At 37.7% G+C, this 27,898-nt stretch overlaps 1 protein-coding gene across 1 annotated transcript in view; it reads left to right on the top strand.

Moving 5' to 3' along the window:
• Window positions 1-27,898, top strand: part of LOC137192744 (glypican-6-like) — a 92,453-nt gene that overhangs the window by 27,565 nt on the left and 36,990 nt on the right. Inside the window, exons 3-4 of the mRNA XM_067603665.1 lie at window positions 8,376-8,767; window positions 16,200-16,365. Of these exons, the coding sequence (XP_067459766.1) occupies window positions 8,376-8,767; window positions 16,200-16,365 (558 nt within the window). The remainder of the gene's footprint in view (window positions 1-8,375; window positions 8,768-16,199; window positions 16,366-27,898) is intronic.

Below are 27,898 nucleotides of genomic sequence, written 5' to 3'. Positions count from 1 at the left end.
TTAGTTGCTGCCCTTTTTACACAGCCTGTTCAAGGCGGGAATGCTGCGTCTTTACTCCGCTTCGCTGTTCTGTATAAAAGGTATGGACACCCAGTGGGGGGCAGAGTTGCTCCTCCAATAAGCCGGCTACGGAGGTAGTCATAGCCGGATGGACGTCTGTGTGAAGCTTCGGGATAACTGGCATGGCTGGACAGGGAGCTGACACTATTGTGTTACACATCATGCCGGGATGCTATGTAAAAGCACACACAGTGGCATTATGCCAGTTTTGTTTGGTTCAGTGAAAAAAAAAAAAAAAAAGCGAAGGTGGCTTAGTGACGGATTTCCTTTACAGCTATAATGAGATATATCTGTAAAAAAAGTGAGAATATATTAGATGAGAGTATAAAACAGCCTCTGTAAAACTGCAATGATCACCCCACCAGTCGGCAAGACCCACATATATGTATTAACATTAACGTTAGTTAGCCAAATTGCTAACACTATATTGGCTAACGTGCCAGACAAAAGACACTAGCGTTAGCGTTAATATTACTTATCATAAGCAAATCCAAACACTTTTTTGACCTGTTCGCTTCCTTTGATAAAGGCGTGATTACTTTTTCCCGGTTCCAGGCTATTTTTGGGTGGGTGAGCCCTGCATGCCTTGCAGTAGAGGAGAGTCGTCTTATTCATTTATTCGACACCAAGCCAGTCTATTTTCCATTTTTCAATAGTTGAAGCCGCAACTTTCTTTGGCGTCTTATTCGTCTTTTTTTTGCTTGCTGGTGGTGGTGTTGGTGATGGCCTGGGACTTAGGTTGCTTTCATCGGGTGGAGCAGTTAGAGTTTTTGTAAGGAGGTGGCGGTCCATCCTGGCAGTGAACTTCACTGCAGGTGCAGCAGGAGTGCAACACCTCTGTCAGGTATCGTAGTGTGTAGTGTGAACAACAGCGCTGTTTGTGTTTGTGTGTTGAAATTGAAATTAAATGAATTTGATGAAAATAAAATGATGGCATTATGTAGAATTAGGATATTGACCTAAACTGGTAAAGATAAAATTATTTTTTTCAAATTTTTGGGGGCAATTTCTGCCCCTCGATCACGGTTTTTAGGGGCATTCTGAGATTTCCTGGGGCATTTTTGCCCTTGCCCTTGCCCCCCGCTAATTTCTGACGCTGGCTACCATTAACTAGCTAGCTAACACGACCTCTGCCAAAACCACCATACCGTTATTAAACTGGTTAAAACTTTAACCCAGCTCAGTTCTGTGTGAAAACAAATACAAAGAGAAACAGACTTAGCTCCTTGCCGTATGGGAGTCCCGTCCAAACTCATGAAGGTCAAGCTGAAAGTTATGCAGGCATGCAGAGTCTCTGTAGTATGCAGATTATATGCAAATCATGTTCTCATTAGCCCCTCCCCTTAACCCCTATCCACCACCCCCATGCCAAAACAGTTAGAGAAAGCTGAAACTGAAAACCACTGTCAACATAAAAAGAGTGACATTGAAGAAAAAAATCTAAAAATTGTCATTGCAAAACACATCAGAATTCAAAAAATATCAAAATGAAATAAGATGATAAAATTGCAAGTATGTTACATTTTTTATTTTATTAAAAGCTTAATTGTTTTTTTTAATGACTATGTTTTATTTTTCACTGCAACAGTTTTCAGTGCCAATACAACTTTTGAGTGTTTCAATGCCAGTGTTTCTTTTTTCAGCTCAGGTTTTGCTTTCAATGCCAAAACTTATATTCACTGTTCTGGCTCCATAGATACTGAGCCAGAACACAAGCTCCAAACAATACAGTGCTGTTAGTTCATGTAGATGCTCTTTACCATCTACTTAGCACCTGGCTTTGGAGTTTCACCTACACAGAGTCTGCATCTGTGTATTTTCTTCTCTTTATGTAGAGTTTATGATAAGTGTTACTGCAGCTGACAGTAGCTGGCCAGCCCACACACACCTGACACCACAGCCTATGTGTCACGGTGAGAGGGCACAGTTTCGACTATGCCAAGATCATCAGAGCAGAGATACAGAAATATCCACAATGCCCCAGTTATACAGTACAGCTGTATGAATCTAACAGAGAAACAGCAAAATCTGAAAAATCAATGCCACAAAGATGCAGCAGTTACTGCCATTTGTTAATACATGTATCAAATAGCAGGTCTGTATATTATCAATCTTAATATGTATCCTATGAAACAACTGTTCAGAGAAATTAGACAAATGGCTGGCACAGAGACTTATTTTCCACCTCACTCATTAAAGACTAAGTCAAGGGTCTTAATTACTAATCAATTGTTGGCCTTTCTCTGACCACGAACAGTATGCTGCTTAGTAGTCAAACAGAATAGTAATGTGGTCCACCCTCCACAATTGATCTTTGTTGGAGTCACTGACTCACACACTTTCTTTTTTTATATCGCTGCTCAAAATTCTGCTGGCAGTCTACTAAGAAAATATTTTGCAACTGGCACCAAATGGCATCAGTTGCATTGTTGGAAGGTTGTAAAATTATTGTTGAATTATGTATCCTTATAAAAGCTGTATCCTTATCCAAGAGTATAAAAAGAGAGAGAGGAATTTCTTCTCCCTCAGCAGCCATTGTTGAGGTGCCCTTGAGCAAAGCACTTAACCTAAAATTACTCCACAAAAGCTGCCAACTATGGAAGACCATACAGTTCTGGCTAGCTACCAGGTGTGGATGTGTGTGACGAGATGAATGTTAAGCTGGGCAGTGCTGAAAATGGCATGCTTGCTCCTATTGGACTATCTGGTTGGAGACTGTAAGAGTATGTAGTAGGACTCAGGGAGAAATGCCACAGTGCTGCATCTCCGTACACTGTGGGGTACACTGTGGAAATATCTGGAACTTTAGCTAATGGACAAGCTTTTATGTTTTTGGAAATACAGAAAATTCAAAACTATATACCGCTTTAATTTTTTCAAATTATATATATTCTAAAATTTTCACAGGTGCTAAAAAGCAGTAATGACATCCCACAACCATTTATAAACCAGCACCCTATCAAAAGTATTCCTCTTTTCCCAATTTTTCAAGTCTGTCTTAAAACAACAGTCAGGTGCCCATATAAACACTGAGAGAGGTTTTCCTCACTGTAATCTATCCTCCTGTTCACACTGGCCATTAATAGATCCCCTTCAAAGGTGCTTTCAATGTAAGTGATGGGGGCCAAAATCCACAGTGTGTCCACACAGTCATTTTGCGCAAAAATGCATTTGAAAGTTTATCTGAAGCTTATATGAGTCTTCAGCCGTCTGAGTTAGTCATATCAAGTGGATATCTGCCACTTTTACAGTCTTTTTATCATCAAATTCCCTGTTGAGCTGCGGTGGAAGTATAGTAACAAGAAGAGGGACTTTGGCACTAAAAAGACGGTACTTGATTTGACTAATACGGACATCTGAGGCTTTGTATTAGCACAGAAGGAGGATTGTGGATTTTGGCCCCCATCACTTACATTGTAAGTGCATTATGAAGGGATCTTCTAATGGCCAGTATGAACAGAAGGAATGATTAAAGCAAGAAAAACCTATTTCAGTGTTAATTTGGGCACCTGACTGTTGTTTTAAGATAGACTCAAAAAATTATGAACCTGTCCTTTAAATAATTGAATATGGTTTGAGAACCTTCAAAACTGAAATTAGATTAGGTTAGATTAGACCTTTATGTCAGATATCTTTGTCTTGACTCACCAGCACACCATTTCCCTTTTTATTTAGCAGCTGTGATTTTATGTTTTGTGCCTCTGCTTTTATTGCTACTGTGACTCACAATAAGAAGGCCGCAGGAATTAACAGAAGGAAATGGAGACATAAAAGGTCAGCCTGTCATGTTCTCTACAGCAGCATAGCACTCAGAGCAGCCCTCTGTAGACTAGCACTTCCTGTCAGACCAATTAATGACATCTTACGATTGACATGTGGAATTCAAAGTGCTCTCCTTGGCAACAAAATTGCTAGTTTCATGTGCAGATATGAGCGCTCAAGGAGGTTGCAAATCAGACTCTGTGCATTATATTATGCAGTTTCAATGATCACAAAGTGGGAGATGGCTTCTTTCTTTGATTGGCTGTAGTCCTTTAGGAGAAGACCCAGAGTGTCTCTGCTGGAGATAACAGGCTGTTTACTCTGTTTGCATGAGTGCCAACAAACCATGTAATTTTCGTAGTTTGCTCTGGATACCTTCACTGATGAATTACAAATATATTTGACACTGTGTTGCTTGCAGGAATGTGTTTTACCTGGAAGACATCTGACAAAGTACCAGGAAAATCTTCTTTTATTGAATTTGTTACATTTTTATTGATGTGTGGCCTTGAAATCAAATGCTGCACTCAAAGTAATATGTTATGAAATTGTCACCACACATAAATATCTTTGCATAGGAACTGCCAAATACAGGGTTATTCTTATTTTATTTCATTATATTTTATTTTTTGGCCGGTGGGAGGGTGGCATTTTAGTAAGATTTAATGCAAATTTAACCATTTCCTTGCAACTGTGCGTAGTTATTCTTATTTTTGCAAGACAGTAGTCAAACTGGGAGAATGCTTACACATTTTTCCAATCGGTTGTGAATTTTCCACATAAAATAAACCAATTTAGAACCAATCTTACAAACCACGAAAACAAACAAATCAAATCAAATCACACAAAGTCAACCCTGGACCTCATCAACCTACTATCTTGCAAATCTCCTCCATTTATCAAAAATAGATAAAAAAAAAAAATTGCATTGCATTTGTATCAAAAAAGATACTGCATTTATATTTGAAATGATCACAAAGCCCAATCTTTGACAACTGAAGGTTAAATTATCTACTGTTTTTTTGCAGTAATAACATAGCCTCAGTGAGATTCTCAAGTTGCATTCTAATCTGAGGCCCTTGAATGTGGTCCATGAATCTAATGTTGCATTGTTCTGAATTAACAGTGATTTGTTGGTTGATTACAAACAAACCCTTTTTATCCACTTAAGTTATGGCTGGTCACAGTTCAGGAGACTCTGCAGTAATTAATTCTGCAGACCATCTTCCCACGCGGGTCATCAAGGTCGATGTCATTCTATCCACTGCTACCTCAGTTGGCTATGTGTTTAAAGGACAGTTTGAGAGCTGTGGATTATGGCCCCCATCTTTTACAGTGTAGTTGCGTTCCCAGAGAATAGCTTCAGGGTCAGTATGGAGAGTAGGAATTTCTGCGTACATCTTGTCATGTCAGTATTGTCAGTATAAGACAGAAAAAACCTGAACCTATCCTTCAAGATCAAATCAGTTTGACTCTATAGTCTTCATTGTGTCCAAAAATCTATGGTCTGATAAATGAAAAGCCCCCAACTCAAAGATTTAAAATGTGAGCACTCAGTTTCAAGATTGCTGAAATAGAGACTACTGACATTTCTGACATGTAGGAGAGCATCCATCAGTGGGTTTCTGTGACAGCAAGCACAGAAACACTGGCTTTCTCCTTATCACAGAGGGAAAGGCTCTGTATAACCTCTGTGCACAGTGAAGAATTGGAGCCAAACTGAGCTTTATCAGTGAAATGTAATGAACTCTCTATAAGTTGAGTGTATTATAATCACCACTGTCCAGCATTTCAGCATCGTTATCCTCCGTTTGCAGCTCTTGCAGACCTCTTAATTACTGAGATGTGTTAAGGATTTATGTGAGCTTTCCTGATAATGTTCTTAATGTCTCTGACATTTCACTAAATTTTGAATGTATTGTTGTAAAATATGATGCCACTCATGAGTTTTCACTAATTAAATTGAGTTGTCTTTTTTAAGTGAATGTTGTGAAAATGTTTCACTGAAGTATACTAAGATCATCAATAATATAATTAATCTCTCAGCAACGCTTGGAATTATGTCAAATACTAACAATAAATCCTTCCTTAATTACAGTGGTTATATTCAATTAATATCTCAGTTGACGCATTGGGGAAAGAACTTGACTACATTCTTAAAATGCATATTTTTTAAATGAAATTTGTTTTGAGACTGTCATTAATCAGTGTGCATATCGCTCAGCACCACTGACGAGTCGCTGAAGCACAACTCATGCTTGAAGCTGTGCATATTTAAATTACTGCTCACTGTAGTCTTTGATTACTGTACTGTATTCTCAAGAATACTGAAGAATAAATATACTTGGAACATCAGAAGTCCTGCATGCTGTATGTACTAATAAAAGAAAAACTCATATCCTCTTAAAATAGAAAAACAAATGTAAAACTTAGATCCCCAAAGGAAGTTGTATACTTAACACTGTCACTGGTGGGTGATAAGAAGTGTTAATAAGCAATAATTAATTCTGATAATATAATAGAGAAATGAAATATTAAGCAAGCCTGCAGTGTGTGATAAAACACAAACAGTTTTGGACTAAATAGATTTAGGTAATCACATTATAAAATAATGTTTTGAGTCTTGTACTACCTTGCAGATAAGGCGTATTTGTTCTGTTGGTGTGCAATAAGGCCAGCTATGATTTAGTGTGGTATCATGCCATTTTGTTTCTCATGCTGTAGTCTGTAATTTCATCAGCATTACTGAGCACTATTGACCTCTTCAAATCCATTACAGTTTTATCGGGGCAATACTGACAAGTGACTGTAATGTGCATTGCTCAGAGGAGCAGGACGGATCTCTTAGTGGTTATGTGGTCTTGAATATGTCATTTGACCTACCTACCATGAATTACTTCAGATGCTAATTCAGGACATACTTTATATAAGCTGTACAAGGGTGATAGTTACTGTAAAATGCACTTACTCATCTACAAAGTCTCGGTAGTCTTAATAGTCTACAAAGCTGTCATGCTGGTACCGGGACAATCCATGCAGCTTTATGGCTTTGTCCATACTGTACTAAAACTAGAAACTTTATAGCTGCACTAATAAATATTTTTGTGTAACAGTGGATCAAATTACTAACAATGTAAAAGGGGAAACCTGTAGTGACTATGCAATATCCCTCAGCTCTACAGAGTGTTTTAGAGTCTTTAAGCTCATTGTTTTGTTTTTACAACCTGCAACTTTCAGTTTTCAGTGAAAAAGCTCTGATAAACCCGATGTAAGCTACCTGCCCAGCACCAAATGGCACACATGCCAAAGTTACTAGAAACTACTGACTAGCTTGTTTCCAGTGCCTCCAAGTTGCCAGGAAACCCAATTAATGCTGCTTTAAAGTTTCAAATTGAACATGTTGCCCTGTAAAAGGCAATAACCAAAGAATATAAATGGAATGTGTGTAATCTCCAGCACCATTTATTATAGGACTGAAGTCCCCTCTGCCTAGTCTTGAACTATTACACTTTGCACTTTGCTGTTAAATGTGCAGAGTTTTGAATCCTGTTTACATTTTAGTCTTGGTCCTTGAAAGCCAGAACCGTCATTATGAATAGCAGATGGTCAGAATCATTATCATCTCATCCCAATTTCTGATGAGTCATAGAGGTAATGAAGCAAACAACAAGTGGTGTCTAAAAGTGAGAATGCAGAGTGTCTGGAAACCCTACAGACAGAATATATAGTGGACTCATATTTATGTTGAAGGATAATTTGCTGCACTTCCTCTGACAGCCCTGTGCTACCAGCATCTGCATATAGGAAATTGTTCAGCAATATATACCCTTTCTACCAAGGTACAGGAATGTATTTTGAGTTTACAGGCAAGATATGGACAATACAAACCTCATACACTGCAAACACAGAACTTATTGCTTTCCAGAAATATATGTGGAGGCCTCCCTTTGCAATGTCAAAAGTAGTTCATCAGAGATAAAAAAAAAAAATCAACAAATCTGTGAAGTCTCTTTAAAATGAAATCAACATCAGACGCCCTAATTGATCTGATATTTTGGAATTTTTTGGTTGTTGGCATATTTGCTGTTGATAGCATTGCAATCAAGCAGGTGTCCTTTTTAGAGAGCAGCTGTGGCTCAGGAGGTAAATAGGTAGATATCCACTAATCAGAAGGTTAGTGGTTCAATCCCCGACTCCTCCTGTCTGCATGTCGAAGTGTCCTTGGGCAAGTTACTGAACCTCAAATTGCTCTTTATGGTTGTGCCAGCACCCTGTGTGGTAGCTTGCCACCATCAGTGTGTGAGTGTGTGTGTGTGAATGGGTGTGTGAGCAGCAGAAATATTGTTAAGCCCTTTAAAGGATAAAAGCACTATATAAATGCAGCCATTTAAGCAGCATTCTATCTCGCAATCAGAGACATAGTTTTGCTGCATTTCTATTTTAATCATAACTGTAGTCTCTGTACTTGTATCAAGGCATTATTTGTACCAACACACTGCTTATAAAAGAAAATCAGACAATAAGTGTTACTTTTTCTTTTCTTCTTTACCCAGAATTCTTCCTTGAGCTGCTCGAGAACACCGAGAGGTCCCTGAATGAGATGTTTGTGAGGACGTACGGCAAGCCTTACATGCAGAACTCGGAGGTCTTTGAGAACCTGTTTGCCGAGCTGAAGCGCTATTACACGGGAGGAAATGTTAACCTGGAGGAAATGCTTAATGACTTTTGGTCACGGCTGCTGGAGCGTATGTTCACACTGCTCAACTCCCAGTACGTCATCACCGAGGACTATCTGGAGTGTATTAGTAAGTACACTGACCAGCTCAAGCCCTTCGGAGATGTGCCCAGGAAGCTCAAGGCTCAGGTTACCCGGGCATTCATCGCAGCACGCACATTTGTCCAAGGACTCTCTGTTGGCCGGGAGGTGGCTCAGAGAGTGTCTAAGGTAAACACGCTCCCCATTTAAGTAAAATTCAGATTTAAACTGGGTCATTATACACCCAATCAACTGCTTGTTTCTGCCAAAATGATACAGTACAATTTCATTTTATTCCACACACTGATTCCGTTGGAAAATATTCAGCATTTGATCTCAGGTGAAATTAAGATTTGCTGCAAATTTCAACAAGGCCAAGGTCTTGTTTGGTGTTTCTGCCACAAGCACACTTTTCCCCCTGGTTTTTCATCGCAAACAAGTTGATGATACTTTTCTGTGTGCTCTCTTGGTGCATGTCTTCAGATAGCTGGGCCTCAGGCAGCTTGTTCAGGTGCTGCCTAGAACACAGCGTGCAAATTGCTCAGGAGAAATGCCCAGACATTGAAAGAGGAGAGAAAAGAAATTGTTTAATAAATTGTCAGTGTTTATTGCTTTATTGGCTAATATTTGTTCACGCGGTATACAGAAGCCATTAATCATACTGTAGCCTTAGTATTCTGTTTGATGCAATCGTAATGCTGCTTCTGCAGTATATCATACTGCCCTGGGAGTGTGTGTAGTTTTGATCATGTACAAAGTAAGATTAAAGGAAAAGAAAGAGGCTAAGGCTTTCAATTTAGTCACACTCAACAACAACAGGGCTGTTTCTACATGCCTTCTCATGTGTTGAGAGAAGAACTGATAAGCACTATGCTGCAAATCCCTAGCCACCCTGGCATTACATTCACTACTGTTGTGATATCAGTTAGATAGGATTATCAACACTATTATAAATATTTATAGACCTACTATACAGAATATAAACAGAAGGCAATGAAAATATAGTAACCCTTGATCATCAGAGACAGGGAAAATCACTAAAGAGAACTGCTGTCCTGTATATAATATTCATTATCCACTTTCTGTTTGACCCACCATAGTGCACTCGATGAACTTTGAACATGTTCCCACTATCAGTTTCCCTCCCTCCAGTAGTAGTGGTGAGGCTCGTTTATAAGCAGCCACAGAGGATGTGTTGTTAGCATGCGTTTACTGAGTTACACTCTGCGTTTCTTGTAAGTGAGCATGTCCCAGCTTCACCTCTTGACATTTCATTGGGACCTGAGATCCAGGTCATGTGTCTGAGACTGTAGCCCTTTGATCCCCAGGGTATAAACTCATCATGAGGGATTGGGTGTAAGCATAATGAAATAAGACACTTTGCTTGAGGTGTCTGTTGCAAAGCGCCTTTAAGATGTGACATCCATGCTTATTGCAGCTGGGATATATGTTGAATTAAAGTAGATAATTTAGTATTTTTATATCTTTCACAGCTAAAGAGCCAAAAAAAAGCAGGAGAGCTTTGAGGAACCAAAGACTCATGTTTGGAGTCTGCATCTCACAAACAAAGCTCACACTTATCCCTGATGATTAAACAAACAGAGTATCTGCTTCTGTTTATTTGAAGTGATTAAAATCTTCTATCTGCTTATTAATTCTTAGCGTGTTTAAATTCTCATGTGGGTAACTGACTGGAACAGTTTTATTAAATGAATGCAGTGCACTTACTGAAGCTAGACAGCAATGCACTGTAGAGATGCAAAGGCGTAGAAAATATGACAACATTATGCTGTATTTCCGTTAGAGCCATGGTGGTCATTAATGGGCTACATTAACTTTATAAAATGAATAGGTGATGATATTACACAGGATGTTGCCAATGCATATCACCACAGAGTGACTCATTCATACAATCAGTCGCTTAATTGCATTTCTAGTTTTATACAATAGAATAAAAATAATGAGTCATCTGGTGCATTCACTTCTTTTGTTTCTATATTGTTGGTTATTATTTGTAAGATTTTTGTAACTGTGTAAACTGTGAGAAAATGTGAAGGGACTATGCTGTATTTGTGTAGAGTTATTAAAGAGAGGAGCGGAAAAAAATACATTTTAATGAAAAAATCATCATTGTTACCTTATTGGTGAAAGTACCACAATATTACTAATTAATATGATAATTGATGTCACAGAGAAAAAAAGTTATGTTTTTAAAGTCACATAATTCTAATTTAGAGGTTAGAGATTTAACAATATTTTTACAAAATGAATGAATTAACTATTATTATTATCACTATTATTAGTAGTGGTATTAACAATAATAATTAGTAAAAAAAATATTCATTATAACCTTTAAATCTACTGTAACAGATTCCGGTCTATTTTTTGTAATGCTGCCCTACTCATGTGTCAGGTGTGATAGATGTGGACAGGAACATTTCTAGAATATTCAGTTTCAACTTAGTATGTGACAAGTCGCGGCAGTAGTCTGCCACTTGATGTGTGAGGTTGTCAGGGCAGGTCTGCCCTTCCTAGGAGCCCGACTCTGCGGGGCTACAAAATAGCCCTTCTCCTCTCTTTATGATACTTACCACTGGGTTTAGAAAGAGGTAGGGGTCCAGGCGCGTCAAACATTAACACATTAACACATATCACTAGGATCAGGTCATTTCTCTCATTTGCAAACCTGGAGAAGGACACTTGTATTTTTATCTCCTCCAGGCTTGACTACTGTCAAGGCTGTTATTTCTATGTACAACCCCTACACCAGCGATGCGCCACACTTCCCACCACTGTCCTATTTCCAGTGTTGCTGCCCCTGAAAAGACGCATTTTTTTCCAGAGAAAAAGCTGTTTTATACGTCAATATAATGTTGGTCCAACTACAGATGTTATTTACTAGTGTGTTACTTGCTTTCACTGTAGTTTTAACTATTTCACTTGTGTCTGTATCTACAAGGCAAAAATTAATTACTTGTTGGTTCATCTGCTGCTTTTAAAACATAATCTCACTGTTCAGATTATTATTTTTTCAAGTTACTAATCAATAATAGACAAATACAATGGGTGACTTACCCATGGCATTTCATTGTCCCATGCTGCACTCATGGAACTCAAAGCTTCCTATTGGTGCTAGGGGCGGCACTTGATGTGCGTCATAAGATGCACTGCAGTGCTACAGTCGTGCTGTGGCACTGTGGCACTGCTGTGGCGGTGTGTTTTCAGCTTAATTCACTTAATTCCGGTCTTTGCCAGCAAAATGCCTGCTGACTGCAGCTAAGATAGCACGCTGTTGCCAGACTTTATCACGTTCCAAGAGAAACCATTCTTTGGAGCCCTTCACCTACCTGTCAGTTTCAGATTTTATGGCTTGTTCATAACTTTTGCTTGATCAATCTTATATCTGTGATCTGCTAATTCCCTAAGTATGAGCCTGATCGCTGATCTTCTGGCAGGGCCCTTTTAGCCTTTTAGTGGTTCCAAAATTTTGCTTTGCCACAAATGTGAATGGGCATTTGCTGTATAAGGCTCTCAGGCAGGCAAGGATAGTACATTTTTTTAAATCTTTTTTTCTTTAAATCTTTTTATCATTCCTTTTTTTTATTGTCATCTTATTTTTATTTATTTTTAACCATCTGTTGCTCCATTATCCTTATTTTACTGCAAAACACTATTGCAATATACACTCACAAGCACTTTATTAGGAACACCTGTGCAATCTAATGCAATCCAATACAACAGCTCTGCCATAAATTCTACTTTTACGAAGCTTATACATTTTCAGTTTTTGATGACGTTGTCAGAAAGGTGATATTTCTACTTTATGTTTATTATTGAGGTGGTAGTGGGTAGTGGTGTTGGTGGTGTACTGGTGTGCATTAAACTGAGAAGTGTTCCTGTACAAAATATTTTGTCCACCCCACATGGGGTCATAAAAGTAGAATTTATGGCAGACCTGTTGTTTTGGATTGCATTAGATTGCACAGGTGTTCCTAATAAAGTGCTTGGAGAGTGTAGTTTTGCTATATAAAATAATAACTTAAGAGTTACTACATTCAGAAGCCACCCAGAGAGAAACTTTCAGCAAAGTATAAACTTTCTTCTCATTTTACCTACTTACTTTCCATAGTTTAAGCTTGAACAACTTGCTTTACAACAATACAATCACATTACAAGTTTCTTTAATAATTAGAGGCAGACAGTGAACCTGAAAATATCATGTTACTTTAAAGTAAAGTACTCCTGCTTTTCCCTCTCATTTCTTTCCTTTATGAAGCAGATCCTTAAAGCCCTGGGATACGTGCAAATGTTTTGTTCAAGTTTAACCCATGCAGATGCGTCAGGTTGCGCTGCCCCAGGAAAAATCACATGAAATTGCCCGTTTACTTTCTTTGTATTCAATCACACCACCTCAAAAATTCACTTTGCCTTTTGTCTGAATACACAGTAAGCTAATCTAGATAGCACAGAAGACAAGAATGGCGATGGCGTAGCCAAATGTTATGTCTATAACGGCCAAGTACAAGAACCAAAGCCTATTTAATACAATTTTTCCATGTTTTGTTTTGTTTTTTTTTCAGGTATATTGTGGGAGTATAGTCCATAACCTTTTCAAACTGCAACAACTGTATGATATGACATAACAATTTTAATATCAATCAATATGTTTTTTTCTAATTAAATGAGTAATATACAGGAATAGCAGTTTCTGTTTCTGGTGAAGCCCACTAAGAAATGTATTTCTCTTTTTTTCTTTCATTGTAATTTGTATTTATGATCTATTCATACATAGTACACCTTTATATCTTCAGCTAGTTAAGAACTCATCAACTGATTATATGGTGGCCTACACCACCACAACACTCCGGCAGGTTGTTCTGCTTTATATCCATGAACAAGAATTTCAGACTCAAAATGAATTCCTGTGTGATCGGGCTGAAAGTTTTCCTCTGAAAGATTGAAAAATGATGTTCCTCCCCCTGCTGAGATATTAAGATATAGTTATACTGACTTTTCATTTAACATACTCCACTCATTCATTGTCTTTTTGTGGCTTGAGGTGTGTTATCCTACCTTAGTTTTCATTCAATTAAAGAAACCGCTGACTTTTTTTGCAGTCTCACATAAGATACCAGAAGTTAGTAGGAATTTCTCCTCTTCAAGTCTTTTTTTACATTACATAAATTTAGCAGATGCCATAGAAACAAGAATTAGATGTTGTCAAAAATTGTTAGTGCATCTCTTCAAAAGAAACAGTCAAGTTCAGTGTTCAGTGCTATAGTACAAGTGTGTAGTGTTTTTATTTTTTCAGAGTAAATGAGATGTTGGTAATTCCTAGCATAGCAGGTCTGGGTGTAGTCCAAAAAGGTGGGTTTTCAGCCTGATAGATGCTTAATAAGATGTTTGTTGGTGCTTCATGGAACACAAAAAAAGGCCATCAGCTGCGACCCAGGAGCTTTCACTTCACACATCTTGACAAGGCTACAGAGTACAAACAGCTGAGTGTTGAGAGCAAGAATGTTGAATGCTTTATGCTCTTTAGAAATCATCTAATAAAATCAGTTTTACTAGGTCACACAGACAAGTTTGTATTTACTATCTGAAATGTCACAATGCCAGCCTACAGCCGAACAGACAGTCACGGGTAAGATGTTGTACTTGTGCATTTGAAACACAATCTATTGTTTACATGTGGCCTGAATGTAATAAGCAGAGCAGCCGATACCTCACTGTCACTATATTGTACCTCCTAAATCAGACAGATGATAATATTTCTTTATAGTTTGTGCAAATCCCTGCTGTTCACTGAAGGGACCAACAGTTGATTCAAATCACAACAGTTAAGTCAAGTGCGTCTGTTTAAAACCACTTGAATGTGCCTCAAGTTATAGTTATGACTTGTGAAGCGAGTTAATGTGCGGCCAGAGCGCAGCCTCAGATCGTCAGGCAGGGCCCTTCTGGCTGTTCCTATGTCACGGCTGAAGACTCAAGGTGACCGGGCTTTTACAGTCAAGGCTCCACAGCTCTGGAGCTCCCAGCCTGAAGATTTGAGGCTTGCAGAATCAGAGACATTTTTTAAATCACTTCTCAAAATATATCTTTCTAGAAAGGCCTTTATTTTATCTTTTAACTTTTATCTATTTTATTATTACTGCTGATTTATTGTTTTATTTTTTGTAGTGCTGCATAAATAAAGTTTATTATTATTATTATTGTCATAATGTAGTTTAACTATACAAAGAGCTCTTAAATTCAGTAGTGGATTATCTGTGAAAACACTTGAGAAATATTATGTCAGTGATATTTCTGCTTATCTTTCCTACAGCATGTGTTATTTATTATTTGGGCCTTTGTGCATGTTTATAGCTTGACGAGACCTTACCACCCTCTAACTCCTGAAATCAGGGAAAAGAAAAATATATGGAAAGATGAAAAATGAAAGCGTGACAGTTCATTCTGGCTGATGAGAGGGCAAAAGAATATTTGACTCTGTTTAATATTTGACATTTAAATGCTGGTCAAATTGCCTGACTGTCGTGACTGATCAAATGAAGGAGTCATGATTGCATGCTTTGAAAGTACCTGGTCAGCAAAAACTCTCTTTTCTGGGCTCTTGTGTCATTTCTGAATGTGCAAACTAAAAAAATTTTACATCTGCATTAAGCGATTCCATTCCTAAGGTGGCTACATGTGTAGGCTCCAAAGATACACTGTAGTGTACACAATAGATGATATGCGCCTCCTCAAAAACATAACTACACACTGGGGCTGATACAGCTATACTACGTGGAGACTGCAAGAACTGTGATTAGTCAGCTTGTGCTGCTTGTGTTTTCTCCTACAAGTTTCTGATGCCGGAGGAGATTATTGATAGTGAAGACGATGTTAAGGAACTTGAAGAAAGACTCAGTAGTCATTTTGTTTTCATTAATTCACATCTAGCATAACCAGCTCCACTGCAAACCTTCTGCTCACCATGACCCTGCTCTCTATTGGAGCAAATAAATGAATATAAACATGGTGACTGCACAGCAGTAGTCTCCTATTCAGTAATGAGACAAAGCCAAATAGAAATTACCTACAACTGTAACTCAAGTACATGTGTAGCCCACTGTCACTACATCACATGAAATGTAACAGTTACTGTGGGGAATATAATTAAAGCAGGAAATTATCTGATCATGTGAGATACATCTGTCTAGTGTTATGGTGGGGTGATCATTGGGTGAAATCCGAACTATAAATAAAAACCTAGGTTGTACATATCTACAATGGGATTCCCATGAATCACTTTCATCAAGCATAAATCCAGCTAAATACTTTATGAACCTTTGATTGCAACTTTTTTTTTTAGACTTGCAGTAGTATTCTGATCAAATTTAGCTAAACTTTCAAAATTATTGAGACAATATTTTCTGTGGACATCTCACTTTGGATGCTTATTTAGAAACGTCAAATGTGGTGCATTCAGGCACAATAAGTAAGAAATATAAAGAGGGCCAGCATTCAAATCCTCTTGAATTTATGTAACAGTTGGGACTATCATATGACAGAATGTGATTCAAATGGATTTAAAAGTGGCTGTCTGAGTGTCAATGACTCACACTTTGTGTTTTTGCAGGTAAGCAGCAGTCCAGCATGTATCCGAGCGCTGACAAAGATGCTGTACTGCCCCTTTTGTCAGGGCATGCCAGCAGTTAAACCCTGTAAGAACTACTGCCTGAATGTCATGAAGGGGTGCCTGGCCAATCAAGCTGATCTGGATCCAGAGTGGAACCAGTACATTGGTAAGTCTTTTCAAGCGACACTCCAGCCATTTTTCCCTTGGATCCTGCTGTTCTGTCATTTCCTGTCAGGGCGTATGGCTCTACAAAATGGTTAAAATTGCACTAATGGAAGTGGTGGATGTGGGGGGGAAAAAAGTACATGAAGCATGTTACATCATATTAGCACTTACAAAAATGAGACATGTTTAGATTCAATTTTCACATTCACCATTATCAGACAGCTACAGCAACTTGCTGTTTTAAACAATGCTGCATGTTAATAGCAGACAGGACCCAGCTTTTGACATAAATTGCCTTGAAATTGTTTAAAACTGTACCAAGAATACTATAATATAATAATCTTTTAAGCTACATTATTGCAGACCAGCAAACTACAACAATGAGTTAAATGTAGCTGAAAGCCTCATACTGTGGTGTTGATTGGCAATGGCTGCAAGTAGCCCTTCTACATTACATTTTAATATCACAAATATTGATGTAGCTTAACACATTTCTGTCATGCTCATGAAAGAGTAAAAACCTCAGTGTTGAAACATAAATGTTTTGGGCACTTTGAGGCGGATGTTTTATGGAAGCAAAGAAAGGTCGTAATAAATTCAATCTCTCAAGAAACTGAAAACCTAATGGTAAAACTTAACCACTACATACTACTGTTAAAAATTTAAATAGTCTTAAATTATTTTTAACTTTATAAACCATCTTTCTGAATTTATGTGGTTTGAATTTCCAGAAGGTTTAGGTATTCAGTTGCTTATAGGATTCAAATTATTATGGCCTTTTTATGCTTCCATACAGTTTGATGTTTCTTGTGGCCTAAGCAAGCTTAATGTAACTGTATAGTAAGTCACAATGGTTTTGTTCAAAATCGTTTGATATGGTAAATGATAATAAATGTGATAAAAAAGATTGTTCAGGTGAATATGCTTAACTTGTAAATCCGATGGATTTCATAGAATCGGTGTGTTATAGAATTTTACTTTCTATTTTAAGAGAGGTTATAGCTGCTGCTGTGTAGTTATCATGTTGACAATATCAGTTCCATTGCAACATGTTGGGCCTCAGATTAGAAGATGCTTTATTTGTCATTCTTCTATCAACAGTTTCCTGCATGAAAAGATTTTATTCATGGGATTCTGCTCTCCTACTGGGCTAAATGGGGACTCGTAATAGGGCAGAAGTGCACCGCAGGGAGTGTCAAGTTTTCTGAAGAGAAGTTCAATAGGAACTTGTTCAGCTCAGAGAGAAAGAGAACAAACATGAATGTAACATTTATATATTTTTTAATATTTTATAGAATGCCTTACACAGATGATTCCTGCTGTCATGTAGATAGGCTCGTCCTGTAGGATTGAACTGAAGTGGTGACAGTGAAAACGTGACAAGGCTGCTGTGAGAAACATGAGAAGGAGCTCTGGTTGTTCTTTGCCAGCCTGTGGCAAATAAAACATTGAAACCCACGCACCACCACCAAAATCCCAAGAAATTGGAATTTTTAAGACACAGTAAGATTATAGATACAAATCCTAGTCCCACATTCCTGCATTAACAGTTATGTCATCTCATAGTAAATGCCAAATATATGCAAAAAAGCATTTTTGTGTTTTGATGTATATCAAAATCATTCTAATTTTTCTTCTTGTGAGATAAATCAAATATGATTTGGGGAAACCAGCTACAGTAACCCCTCCCATCATAGAAAACTGCACATGACATGGGTCACAGTTTGTTGAATGATATCATAGGTCAGAGATGTGTCCTCAGATGTCAGTTGGCAAAAGCTGTCTTTACATTTCCAAAGAGCAGTAGTTGAGATCTACCTCATTAACCTCTTCCTCGTCCCTCCCCAGGCTAATCTAACAAAACTAGTGAGGATCCTCCAGAGACTAATGCTCGCAAGACACGGTTACTTTTGAGCGACCAAATCAAATCCCTGAAAGATTTGATTAAGTCTATCTTGAAATGATACTTAGCCCACATATACGCTTTCACTCAGAAAAAAATATCACATAACAGACACTAAAGAGGTTGTGTTTCTTTGGGACTTTTACATGTTGATGTTTGACCAGTGTAGGTCAGAAAGACTATCCGCTTATTAAGTGTGTGTTAGCAAGCAAGAGCTTTCAAATCCAGCAGATTCAGAGCATGTGACAATGGTACTTCCAGTATTCACCCCCCCTTTTAGCTTTTGTTTGATCCTTGCTTGCTGTTCAGTCGTCCTTATCAACCCCTTATGGCCAATGTCACATTCCAGCTCAGTCTGGCAAATGAATTAAAATATATTTTCAATTAAGCATTTGTTTCTTACTGTTGCTTCACTCTTACACTCATACATTGTATTTCTAGTTAGTGAGAGAGAGAGACAGAGAAGGAGAAAAGCAAGGGATGAAGATGGCCCATTAAACCTCCATTCTGTCTCGTTCTGCTCTCTGTGGTCACATAAACTGTGTTTTAATGCAGAATGAATTCCAAATGTAGTTTTGCTTATTTACTTTTTTTCTGTTTCTCTTGTCAGATAATGGAAGAAATATGAAATTTGCTCATAAATACAATGTTGACCAGCAGTCATTACCTGGCTGCTGAGCTGCAGATAAAATCATTTTTTCATGATCACGACATTGTCAGACAAAATATACAAAAATACAGGTTAATGACAGCAGCTGTGCTGTGAGATCGGTTATGTTGACATTTAAAATGAGATCACAGAGAAAGTAAGAAGCAACTAAAGGTTGTCATATTCAGGAAAAGCCACAAAGCATTTGCTACTGCTAAACTACCTCTAAACGAGCTGCAAATATGTTTTTATGCTTGTAAAACACATGATGATTTATGCTGAAGATATCCTGTAATGCATTAAATAACTGTATGGACCAGTGAACCACAACAATGAGCTCAAAAAGGTTGAAAAATGCTGCAGGGTGAAGTGTTGATTCTCAGTGGGACATGTAGCACTACCAAAACTTTCACATTATAGGGGGTCATTAAATTCAGTGTCATTATCAAGAATATCTCTTAACGGAGCATTAATTATATATTTGATACCCACATACATGCAGGCTTTGAAGACAATGGTGACGAATGAGTTTCATCAGCAATGACCTCAGAGATGTCTAAAAAGAGCAAGTGTACAGTGGAAAATAAAAAGGAATCTTTTATCTTCTCAGTGGATAATAATGTCATTATTTAATGTCTATGAAAACATATAAGTCTTCTTATTTGACTTTTTTTAAGTCAAATGTTTTTTTGGTCGCAATGAATGAGGTCAGGCGTAGTTTTGCTTGTTTTGCAGCACAATAGAAAACAACCAGTTTCAACACATTAACAAGATAATGTAGCACAATGTGTACTGTACCTCCATCCATTTTGTTTTGACGGTTTATTTCTGTGACTGTACATTGCATGACAGGAAAGAAGGAAAAAATTGTGGGTCTGAAGCAGATCTGTTTCAAGATCCATGATGACCTAGAGTGCTCTATGTGTTCAACAAGAGCAGTGCTGAGCAGCTGCAGTGCGGCATGAGAAAAGATGAGACTGACAGGTGCCAACATTTACGTACCTGTAGGGGCACTTTCTTCTAAAAGCAGGGGCCTGGTGGGGTATAAACACACATTAATCAAGTTTACCAACCTTTCAAAGTCTGCAAGTTGTATATGTAGATCCCAGTACTCTCAGTACACCGTCTTGCACTTTTTCTTTTGTAAATTCTGGGGTCTGTCTTCCAACGAATCATAGTATCCTCATGTGAACATCGAGAATAAGTGTCACCCATAAGTGGGAATAAAAACAAACACCTGACACAAAAAACAAAACGTCTGATTTGCATAAAGTGATTCTAAGCAAGATATTTTGATGATGTGTTGTACATGTGTGAAAGATAAAAAAAATCCAGAATCTTTGAATATGCAAATATTTTCATTTAAAAATTTTAACTACAGACTGTCTCAAGCTTCACTGAGTGAAAGTGCATTCTCAGTGTGTATGTACTGGAGATGTTGAGTATCTACATCACATCTTTTGTAAGTCGCACACTGGACCATGATTGACTGTGATCATCTAGTACATACATGTCTTAAACTCGATTTAACATTTAAGATTATCTATTAGCTTTCATCATTAATTTTATTTGTTAATATATAAGATAAAACATACAATACAATTTCAACATAGAATAATTGTGGGAATGCTTTTAGTTAACCTTTTGAATTTAAATTAACATTTAATTAAGTGCTGTTGCCATACTAGCTCAATATTAAGCTGTAAATCTTTACTTCACTCACATTGCATAACAGCAGTAAACTATTGATAGAGCCTCTTCCAGGCTTGTGATATTTTACGACAACAGCACATGACCTCTCATGGGGGGAGGGATGCTGGAATACATCCTAGCTTTGGGTAAAAGGGGAAAGTCCATTACAGGACTGGCGACCTATTGAGGCACGGGGCTCTACAATAACCATACTTCAAAATGATATTTGATTAGTCGACAGTGCTCACTTTGGTAAGCTAATATTATGATTGATAAGCCAAGATCAGCCAGACAAATTAGCAGAAGATGATGGTGCACGGCCACTTTGTGAACCTGTTGACCTGGATATTTAGAGATTTATTGCCTCAGTCATGTATTTAATAATACCTGCACCCAGATCTTGGATCAAATTTCACCATTTAAGCAGAAAAAACTTCTAAAGTTTCCCTGCCATGAATAACTGACAGCATAGTGCAGAGCAGAAGTGGAAAGCCTCTAAACTAACAGTGCACCTCGACATTTTAAGAGATTCTATGAGAAATTTTAATACAGAGGTTAAAAATGCCAGAGCACCTTATTTTTCGGACCTTATTGAAAAGAACCAACACAACTCCAGGGTTTTGTGCAGTGTAATTAACTGTGCCACAGAGGTTCCTCCAAGTGTCAGTATGAACTCCTCCCCTGAGAAATGTGAAGAATTTTTAACCCTCTTCATCAACAAAGTCTCTAGCATCAGAATGCACATTCCCCCTCCTGCACAGGACACAATGATTTCTTTTAAAAGTACTGCCTTCATTGAGTCCTTTGACACAATATCTATTGGCACGCTCACTGAGGTGATTAATAAAATGAAGCCCTCTTCGTGTGCTCTTGACAAACTGCCTAGGGGATTTCTAAAAGAAGTATATGGATCTGTCAGCCCCTATATTCTCTCCATAATTAACATGTCACTATTGACTTGTTCTGTCCCTGCTTATTTTAAGAATGCAATTGTTCAACCCCTTCTAAAAAAATCCTCCTTAGACCCTAACTCCCTGGATAATTTCAGACCAATTTCCAAACTGCCCTTTCTTTCTAAGGTTCTAGGAAAAGTTGTTGCTGAACAATTGATTGCTTTTTTAAACAGCAATTGACTCTTTTGGACATTTCAGTCAGGATTTTAGCTGATGCTGGGAAATCTTAAGTTTTAGTTCTCTTTGATCTAAATGCTTCATTCGACACTGTTGATAATTCTTTTTTATTGGAACATCTCAAACACTGGGTTGGCATCTCTGGTTCAGTTTTAAAGTGGTTTTATTCTTACTTACAAGATACACCTTTTACTGTAGCCATGGTCACAGTCATCCTCAGTGAAGATGACCTGTGGGGTACCTTAGGGGTCTGTCCTAGGACCACTCTTGTTCTCTCTCTGCATGTTACCCTTAGGTAACGTCATCCGCAGGCATAATGTGAGCTTCCGTTCGTATGCAAATGACACTCAATTATACCCCTCTTTAAACTCCAATGATTTTTTTTATCAAATCAATACACTCAACGACTGCATCCTTGACCTCAAATGCTGGATGGCCCAGAACTTTCTGCAGCAGATAAGGCTGCGGTAATTATTATTGTCCCTGGCACAGTTAATGCTAATACTTCAAAATATCTGGGCTCTCTGTCCCAAAATATAGCCCACAAGTGCAAAGATCTTGGTGTCATCTTTGATAACCACCTCAGCTTGAACAAGCATGTTAACACAGTTGTTAAGAGACTCTCCAAGAACAGTTCAATTTTATCCAATAGAAATCTAGAGACTATCATACATTCCTTAATTTACTCTCATTTGGTAAGTCTTTCTACACGTCTGAGCCAACAGAGTCCACATAAATTACAACTTGTCCAAAATGCAGCAGCCAGACTCCTCGCCAAAACCAAAAAAAGAGAGCACACTACTCCTATTTTCGGAATAGTGTGCTCTCATTGGCTTTGTTATAATTATATACTATTTTAAGATATTATTGATAACTTTTAAGGCTGGACTTAAACAGTCAAGTACATCTCAGATCTTCTGACACTTGAGGTCCTAAGCCAAAAGCTCTGCTAGCCATTCTACAATTTCGACTGAGGACCAAGGGTGCTTTTCTGTTAGGGACCCCACTCTCTGAAACGAGTCACTTTTTAAAACCAATTTTTATACAAAGTCATTCTCTGTCGTTCTCTGACAATATAAAATAATTAAATAATTACTGATTGTTTTAATTATTTTATATTGTTTTATTTAATTAGGGACCAAGCCCAAAAGGCAGAGTCTACAGGCGAGGACCCTATTATTTTTCGTGTGTTTGTTTCTTTCTTTCTTTATTATGACACCACATAAACCCTAAAACTCACCAAATTTGGCGAGGTCTGGTGAAAATTTGATAAAATATAAAAATTAACCCCTATAGTGCCAAAATGTGCTCTCTAGCGCCACCTATGTAACTAAAATGGCCACCACGGCCCGTAGGAATGTCGTAGAGAGATCAAACCAAAACTCAATTATTCATCTCATCAAAACCTACAAATCATACACTGACACCCCTGACCTAAATCCTACAGGAAGTCTGCAATTAGCCTCTCAAAATAAGACTTTGCCCCAATTTTGGCCCCCGAACAAATGCTATCTCCTCCAAGGGCATTAATGGTATAGGCTTCAAACTTTAATAAGGTAACTTATGACACTGTGCTGAAAATTTTATTTATAAGCCCTGAGAGTTGCAGTGCTGCATCACACCTTACAATGTAGACCAAGGTGGAGGCAATCTATGGGCATGGACTTTGTGTCAAACTGAGGCTTCTGACATCTAAACTATAAGTCTGACCCCTTTCAAACCTGTATCAATGGATTCTCAACGAAATTTCCTACTAAAAAAATATAATTTTTAATGTAAGATTTGGCCAAAGTCATGGGAATTACAAGGAGATTTCACAAGAAGTGTTTTCTAAAATCCTCCTCTCCAACTGCTCCTGGTGATGTCACTCCCTCAGTGCTGTGAAACATTCCGCAATACACACTCATTATAAAATCACAGGAGGAGCAACAAAAGACTTTAAAACTCAGACTCTAATATCTCAAAAACAATAAAAGATAGATAGAAAAAACATGTAAATTCAAGATTTGTAGGTCAAAGTCTCATAACTCATTTAAAGTTCAAATGAAGTTTGTATCTAAAACTATGTGGAAGCAGTAAATGTTCAAAAAGGTGTGGGTTCACTCACACTTTCCATTCAATTATATGAGTATTTTTCTGTGTCCAGCTGCAGTTACTTATTGTCTCTACACACCTGACAGTACACATGTCAATCAAACTTTGACCAGGTCATGTGGGTTAAAAGTCTTTCCTTTCCAAAAATAGACTTGATGAAAATTAGGAAAATAATTTGTTTTGCACACAAACTCATCAAGAGTTTTCAATTTACTAATTGAAATTCAAGTGAATGGACCCAAAACTTGCATGATTTTGATGCTACAGGTGTGAGCAAGACAGACATGTCTCACCCTGCAGAAAATTCTCATCCTGTCAATCAAACTTTCAAAATAAAAGCACACCACACTTGTAAGAAATATCCCTCGTTTTTAAAAACCAAAATGATCTGATCCCGATGGCCAGAGGGCGAGGTCCCGACCAGCACTGCTTGCAGCTTTAATTTATTTTACTCTTTCTCATATGAAGCTCATTTGGCCCCTAAATTTCATTTCCAAAGTTGTATAACTTTTAAAACATTTTAAATTGTTTTTACTATTGTTTGTCTACCATTATTATTTTTTATTTATTAGTAGTAGTACTATTATTATGTGTATTTCACATGGTGTATCAGAGTTAGCAGTATGTTAACTGTAGTTAATATAATGCTTTAACAGTCCTCCTTAACTCCTCACTAGTTGGTCACAGCATTTGGGGTTGTTACAACAACAACACTATATCCAACAACACTTTTGGAACCAACGATGTGATACATGTGATCGCCATGTGATCATGTGATCTCGCAAGGGGAAGGCTATATGTGACGAAATATAAATTCAGTTCAATTAAAATTTTATTTGTATAGCACCATCTCATACAAAAGCAGTTCAAAGTGCCTTAAAATAATAAAACAAAATGTAGGTTCATTGAAAAGGTTAAAAATCCCCTCCAGACATGTTTTAAGACTTAAAAATACTCTGCTTTGAGTTGCTTCCGCTTCTGTTGCTATTGAAGCCCTGTAATGTACAGAACTGGTTGCAAAGTAATACCTGTCACAGCTTACATTCAACAAGAAAGCATGGCACCATTACAAGCAGCAGTCTCTTTTTGTACGTAAATATTGCAATGTTGACGTGCAATGAAAGAACACATAGACAAACATTAAAAGTCACCATTTCACCTAACGTTCATGTCTTTGTACTACATGAGAAAAAACACACAGAAACAGGGAGAACATACTTAAACTCTCAATATATCTGTACATCTAAACACTATATTGCTTCATTTAAGTACACGCAATATGGTTTGCATTGTACATGCACAGACTAATGAGTAGCTACTTCTACATTAACTCCACAACAATGAATACAGTTCAGATACAGCTACTCTTGAATTTGACAACTTGGCGTTTCTGACATGAATCCTGGAGCTAACGTTCATTCTGTCTTTATCATAATTCTTGTCAATTGGATTATTGTGCCTTGGTGTAGATTAAATACCAGGTCTATATCTTTTGGCTCTGACATTTCATGCTCATTATAGGATGAAAGATTTTCTATTAGCTTAAGGTCTAACCACAAAAGAAGGTATTGACTTGGCTCTTGATGTAAAATTGTCAGGACGGCTCTTTCATGTTCAGCATAGGTGTATTGTGTAATGCCATATAGATGATCAATCCTCATGACAGTTAGTCATTTTGCCTTTATTTACATGGTGCAGTCAACTTAAAAACAGGTTGCATCTGTTCTCTCAACAGCAATGAGAAGCTTTAGCTTGAGGGCTTAGAGAGAAATTGTGAGAAACTCCTGAGAGTACTGACACAGAGGTGTTACAGACTTAAAGCTACGATAGTCATCTTGATTCCCGTGGCATCCATTCAGACGAACATCATATGCCTGCTCCACTGACCAGAGAAGACAAGATATTGGGGAAGCAAAAACTAATCCAACCAAAGAGTGGGAAATCCTTTAAACCTGGAGGCTGTGCCCCTGATAGCAACGATTTTTCCCTACAACACCTTCTCACCACACTACTCCACTGGCAGGAAATCACACCCACTGATTAAATAAATTCCAACTTGTGCCATAAAAAACAAAAAAAATGCAACACTTTAAATTGGCCAAGGCCTCACCTTCATTTATCAGTAATGTGGGTGTGATGCAGAGTGGGACTGTTGTGGCACTGCCGAAGGCAAGCTAAAACAGATGTGTTCATGAGGAGCAGCTGCACTGCTATATATTCCTCAGAAATGTGAAATGTTTCAAAATGTCAGTGAATTTATTTACCAGTTTATTCACAGTCACAGTGGAAGAAAAAGTACTGGTTTATGTTTCTCATTATTGGGCATTTTGCCTTGAATTTTCGGTTTCTATGCCATTAATATTTTACTTTTAGGACCATTGTAACATAAATGATTGAAAAATTTGGCATTCTAAATCACATCATTCCTCTGTATTTGCTCTCATGTGATATGTGCATATGTATGCATCTTGGTATTATTATTGAGGAGAAGTTTTGGCTACTGACAACCTTAGATCAAATGTCCTTGCACATATGCTTGTTTTTCTTGCCCCTAAGCAAGAGATTAATTATACAAGCAAATGAAATATGACCAAGAAATTTTTATTTAAAACACAAGCTGACTGTGGGCTCCAAAAGTGTGATGTCAAATTTAAATGCGTTGGTCTCACATTGTCATTTCAGATTAATTTGGAAAGGTGCTGTTGCTGTTGCTGAGACTGATATAGCTTTAGGGGGGGGGGGGGGTCATCTCATTATAAATATTAATGTGAAAGACATTCTTTTGCTCAGTAGTGTTTCTATAGATTTGCTAATTTTCACAACGCTAAAACAGCAGCTAGAACGATACCTATTGTTTTCAAGATACATGAATTTAACAGAGCTGGAATGTCATTCTAATCTGCATTTCTTCCTTAATGTTACACTGAATAAATCAAATCCGAATAAATCATACAGTAGATTAAATTGGCTCTGCTGAGTAGCCAGTCTCTAATCCATTTGCTCCCACTGGACGACAAATCCTTGCTGACCTGTGCCTAGTCTGCAGGACAAGATTTGCTCAGTGAATTAATTATGGAAACAAATGCAAATTTAAGCATTTTTTAAGCAGTGTGTTGTTTTCAGTCTTATTTTGTAATAAATTAATTGCTGCAGATACCATCATTTAATTTAATTAGTCATAAATGTTATTTTCTATTCACTTCTATCATTTAACAGGGCAGTTTACAAAAGCAGTCAAATGTACAATTTGATGAGATTAAAAGTTGGATTAGATTTTAATTACATGAATTAGCTGAAGCGGCTGATGAACAGCTGTCAGTCTGTTCACCGCACCTGACAACACCACCCTGAACATTAATCAGGACCCGTATGCCAAGCCTTCTGGGATATAGAGCATTACTCTTTATGCATAAATCACTTGAAGTCTGTTTTCAACAGTGTTTTCTTGTCTGTCTGTTGTTTAAAAACTTTTCCGGTTGAGAATTCCTTTTGTTGAAGAATGTTGTGAAGCAGGCTGTTTTTAACCATTCTTGATGTTATTTATCAGGCTGTCTGCACAAATTGATGTCTTCTTCCTCTTAGGTCGTTTGAATATCAGTCACATGCTTGTGGTGATGAATATTGTCCTCTGCAGTTTTACACCCTACGTGTCATTATCATTTTTTTGTGTTGACAGGTAGTTGACACCGGTGATGGAACTTTTCCCCCTGCACCTTCGCAGTATTCACAGTTGGTTTAAGGTCATTCTTAAGTGAAGTGGTTGCAGCAGCTTTATTTGCAATCTTGTTGCATTACTGTTTACAGGCTGTTATTGTTCTCTCTGGAGAGACATGTCACCATATTGGGAGAGATCTGCATCGATTCTATCTGCTCATTTCTTTTTAATTAGGTGATTTGTTTCACTTGGTAACTGAAGCCAGCTACAGCCTTGCTGTTTATGAAAATTCAAGCCAGCAACATATCTTTTCCCTTGTGAAAAAATCCTCCTAGATAGAATATTGACGGGAGAAATCTTCCAAACACACAGCCTATGGATGCTGAGGGGTTTTGAATTTTGTGCTTTAAA

This window comes from Thunnus thynnus, chromosome 11 (assembly GCF_963924715.1).
Source record: "Thunnus thynnus chromosome 11, fThuThy2.1, whole genome shotgun sequence".
Lineage (NCBI taxonomy): Eukaryota > Metazoa > Chordata > Actinopteri > Scombriformes > Scombridae > Thunnus > Thunnus thynnus.
Note: the sequence above shows the minus strand (reverse complement) of the source record. Positions and strands in the feature narration are given on the sequence as shown.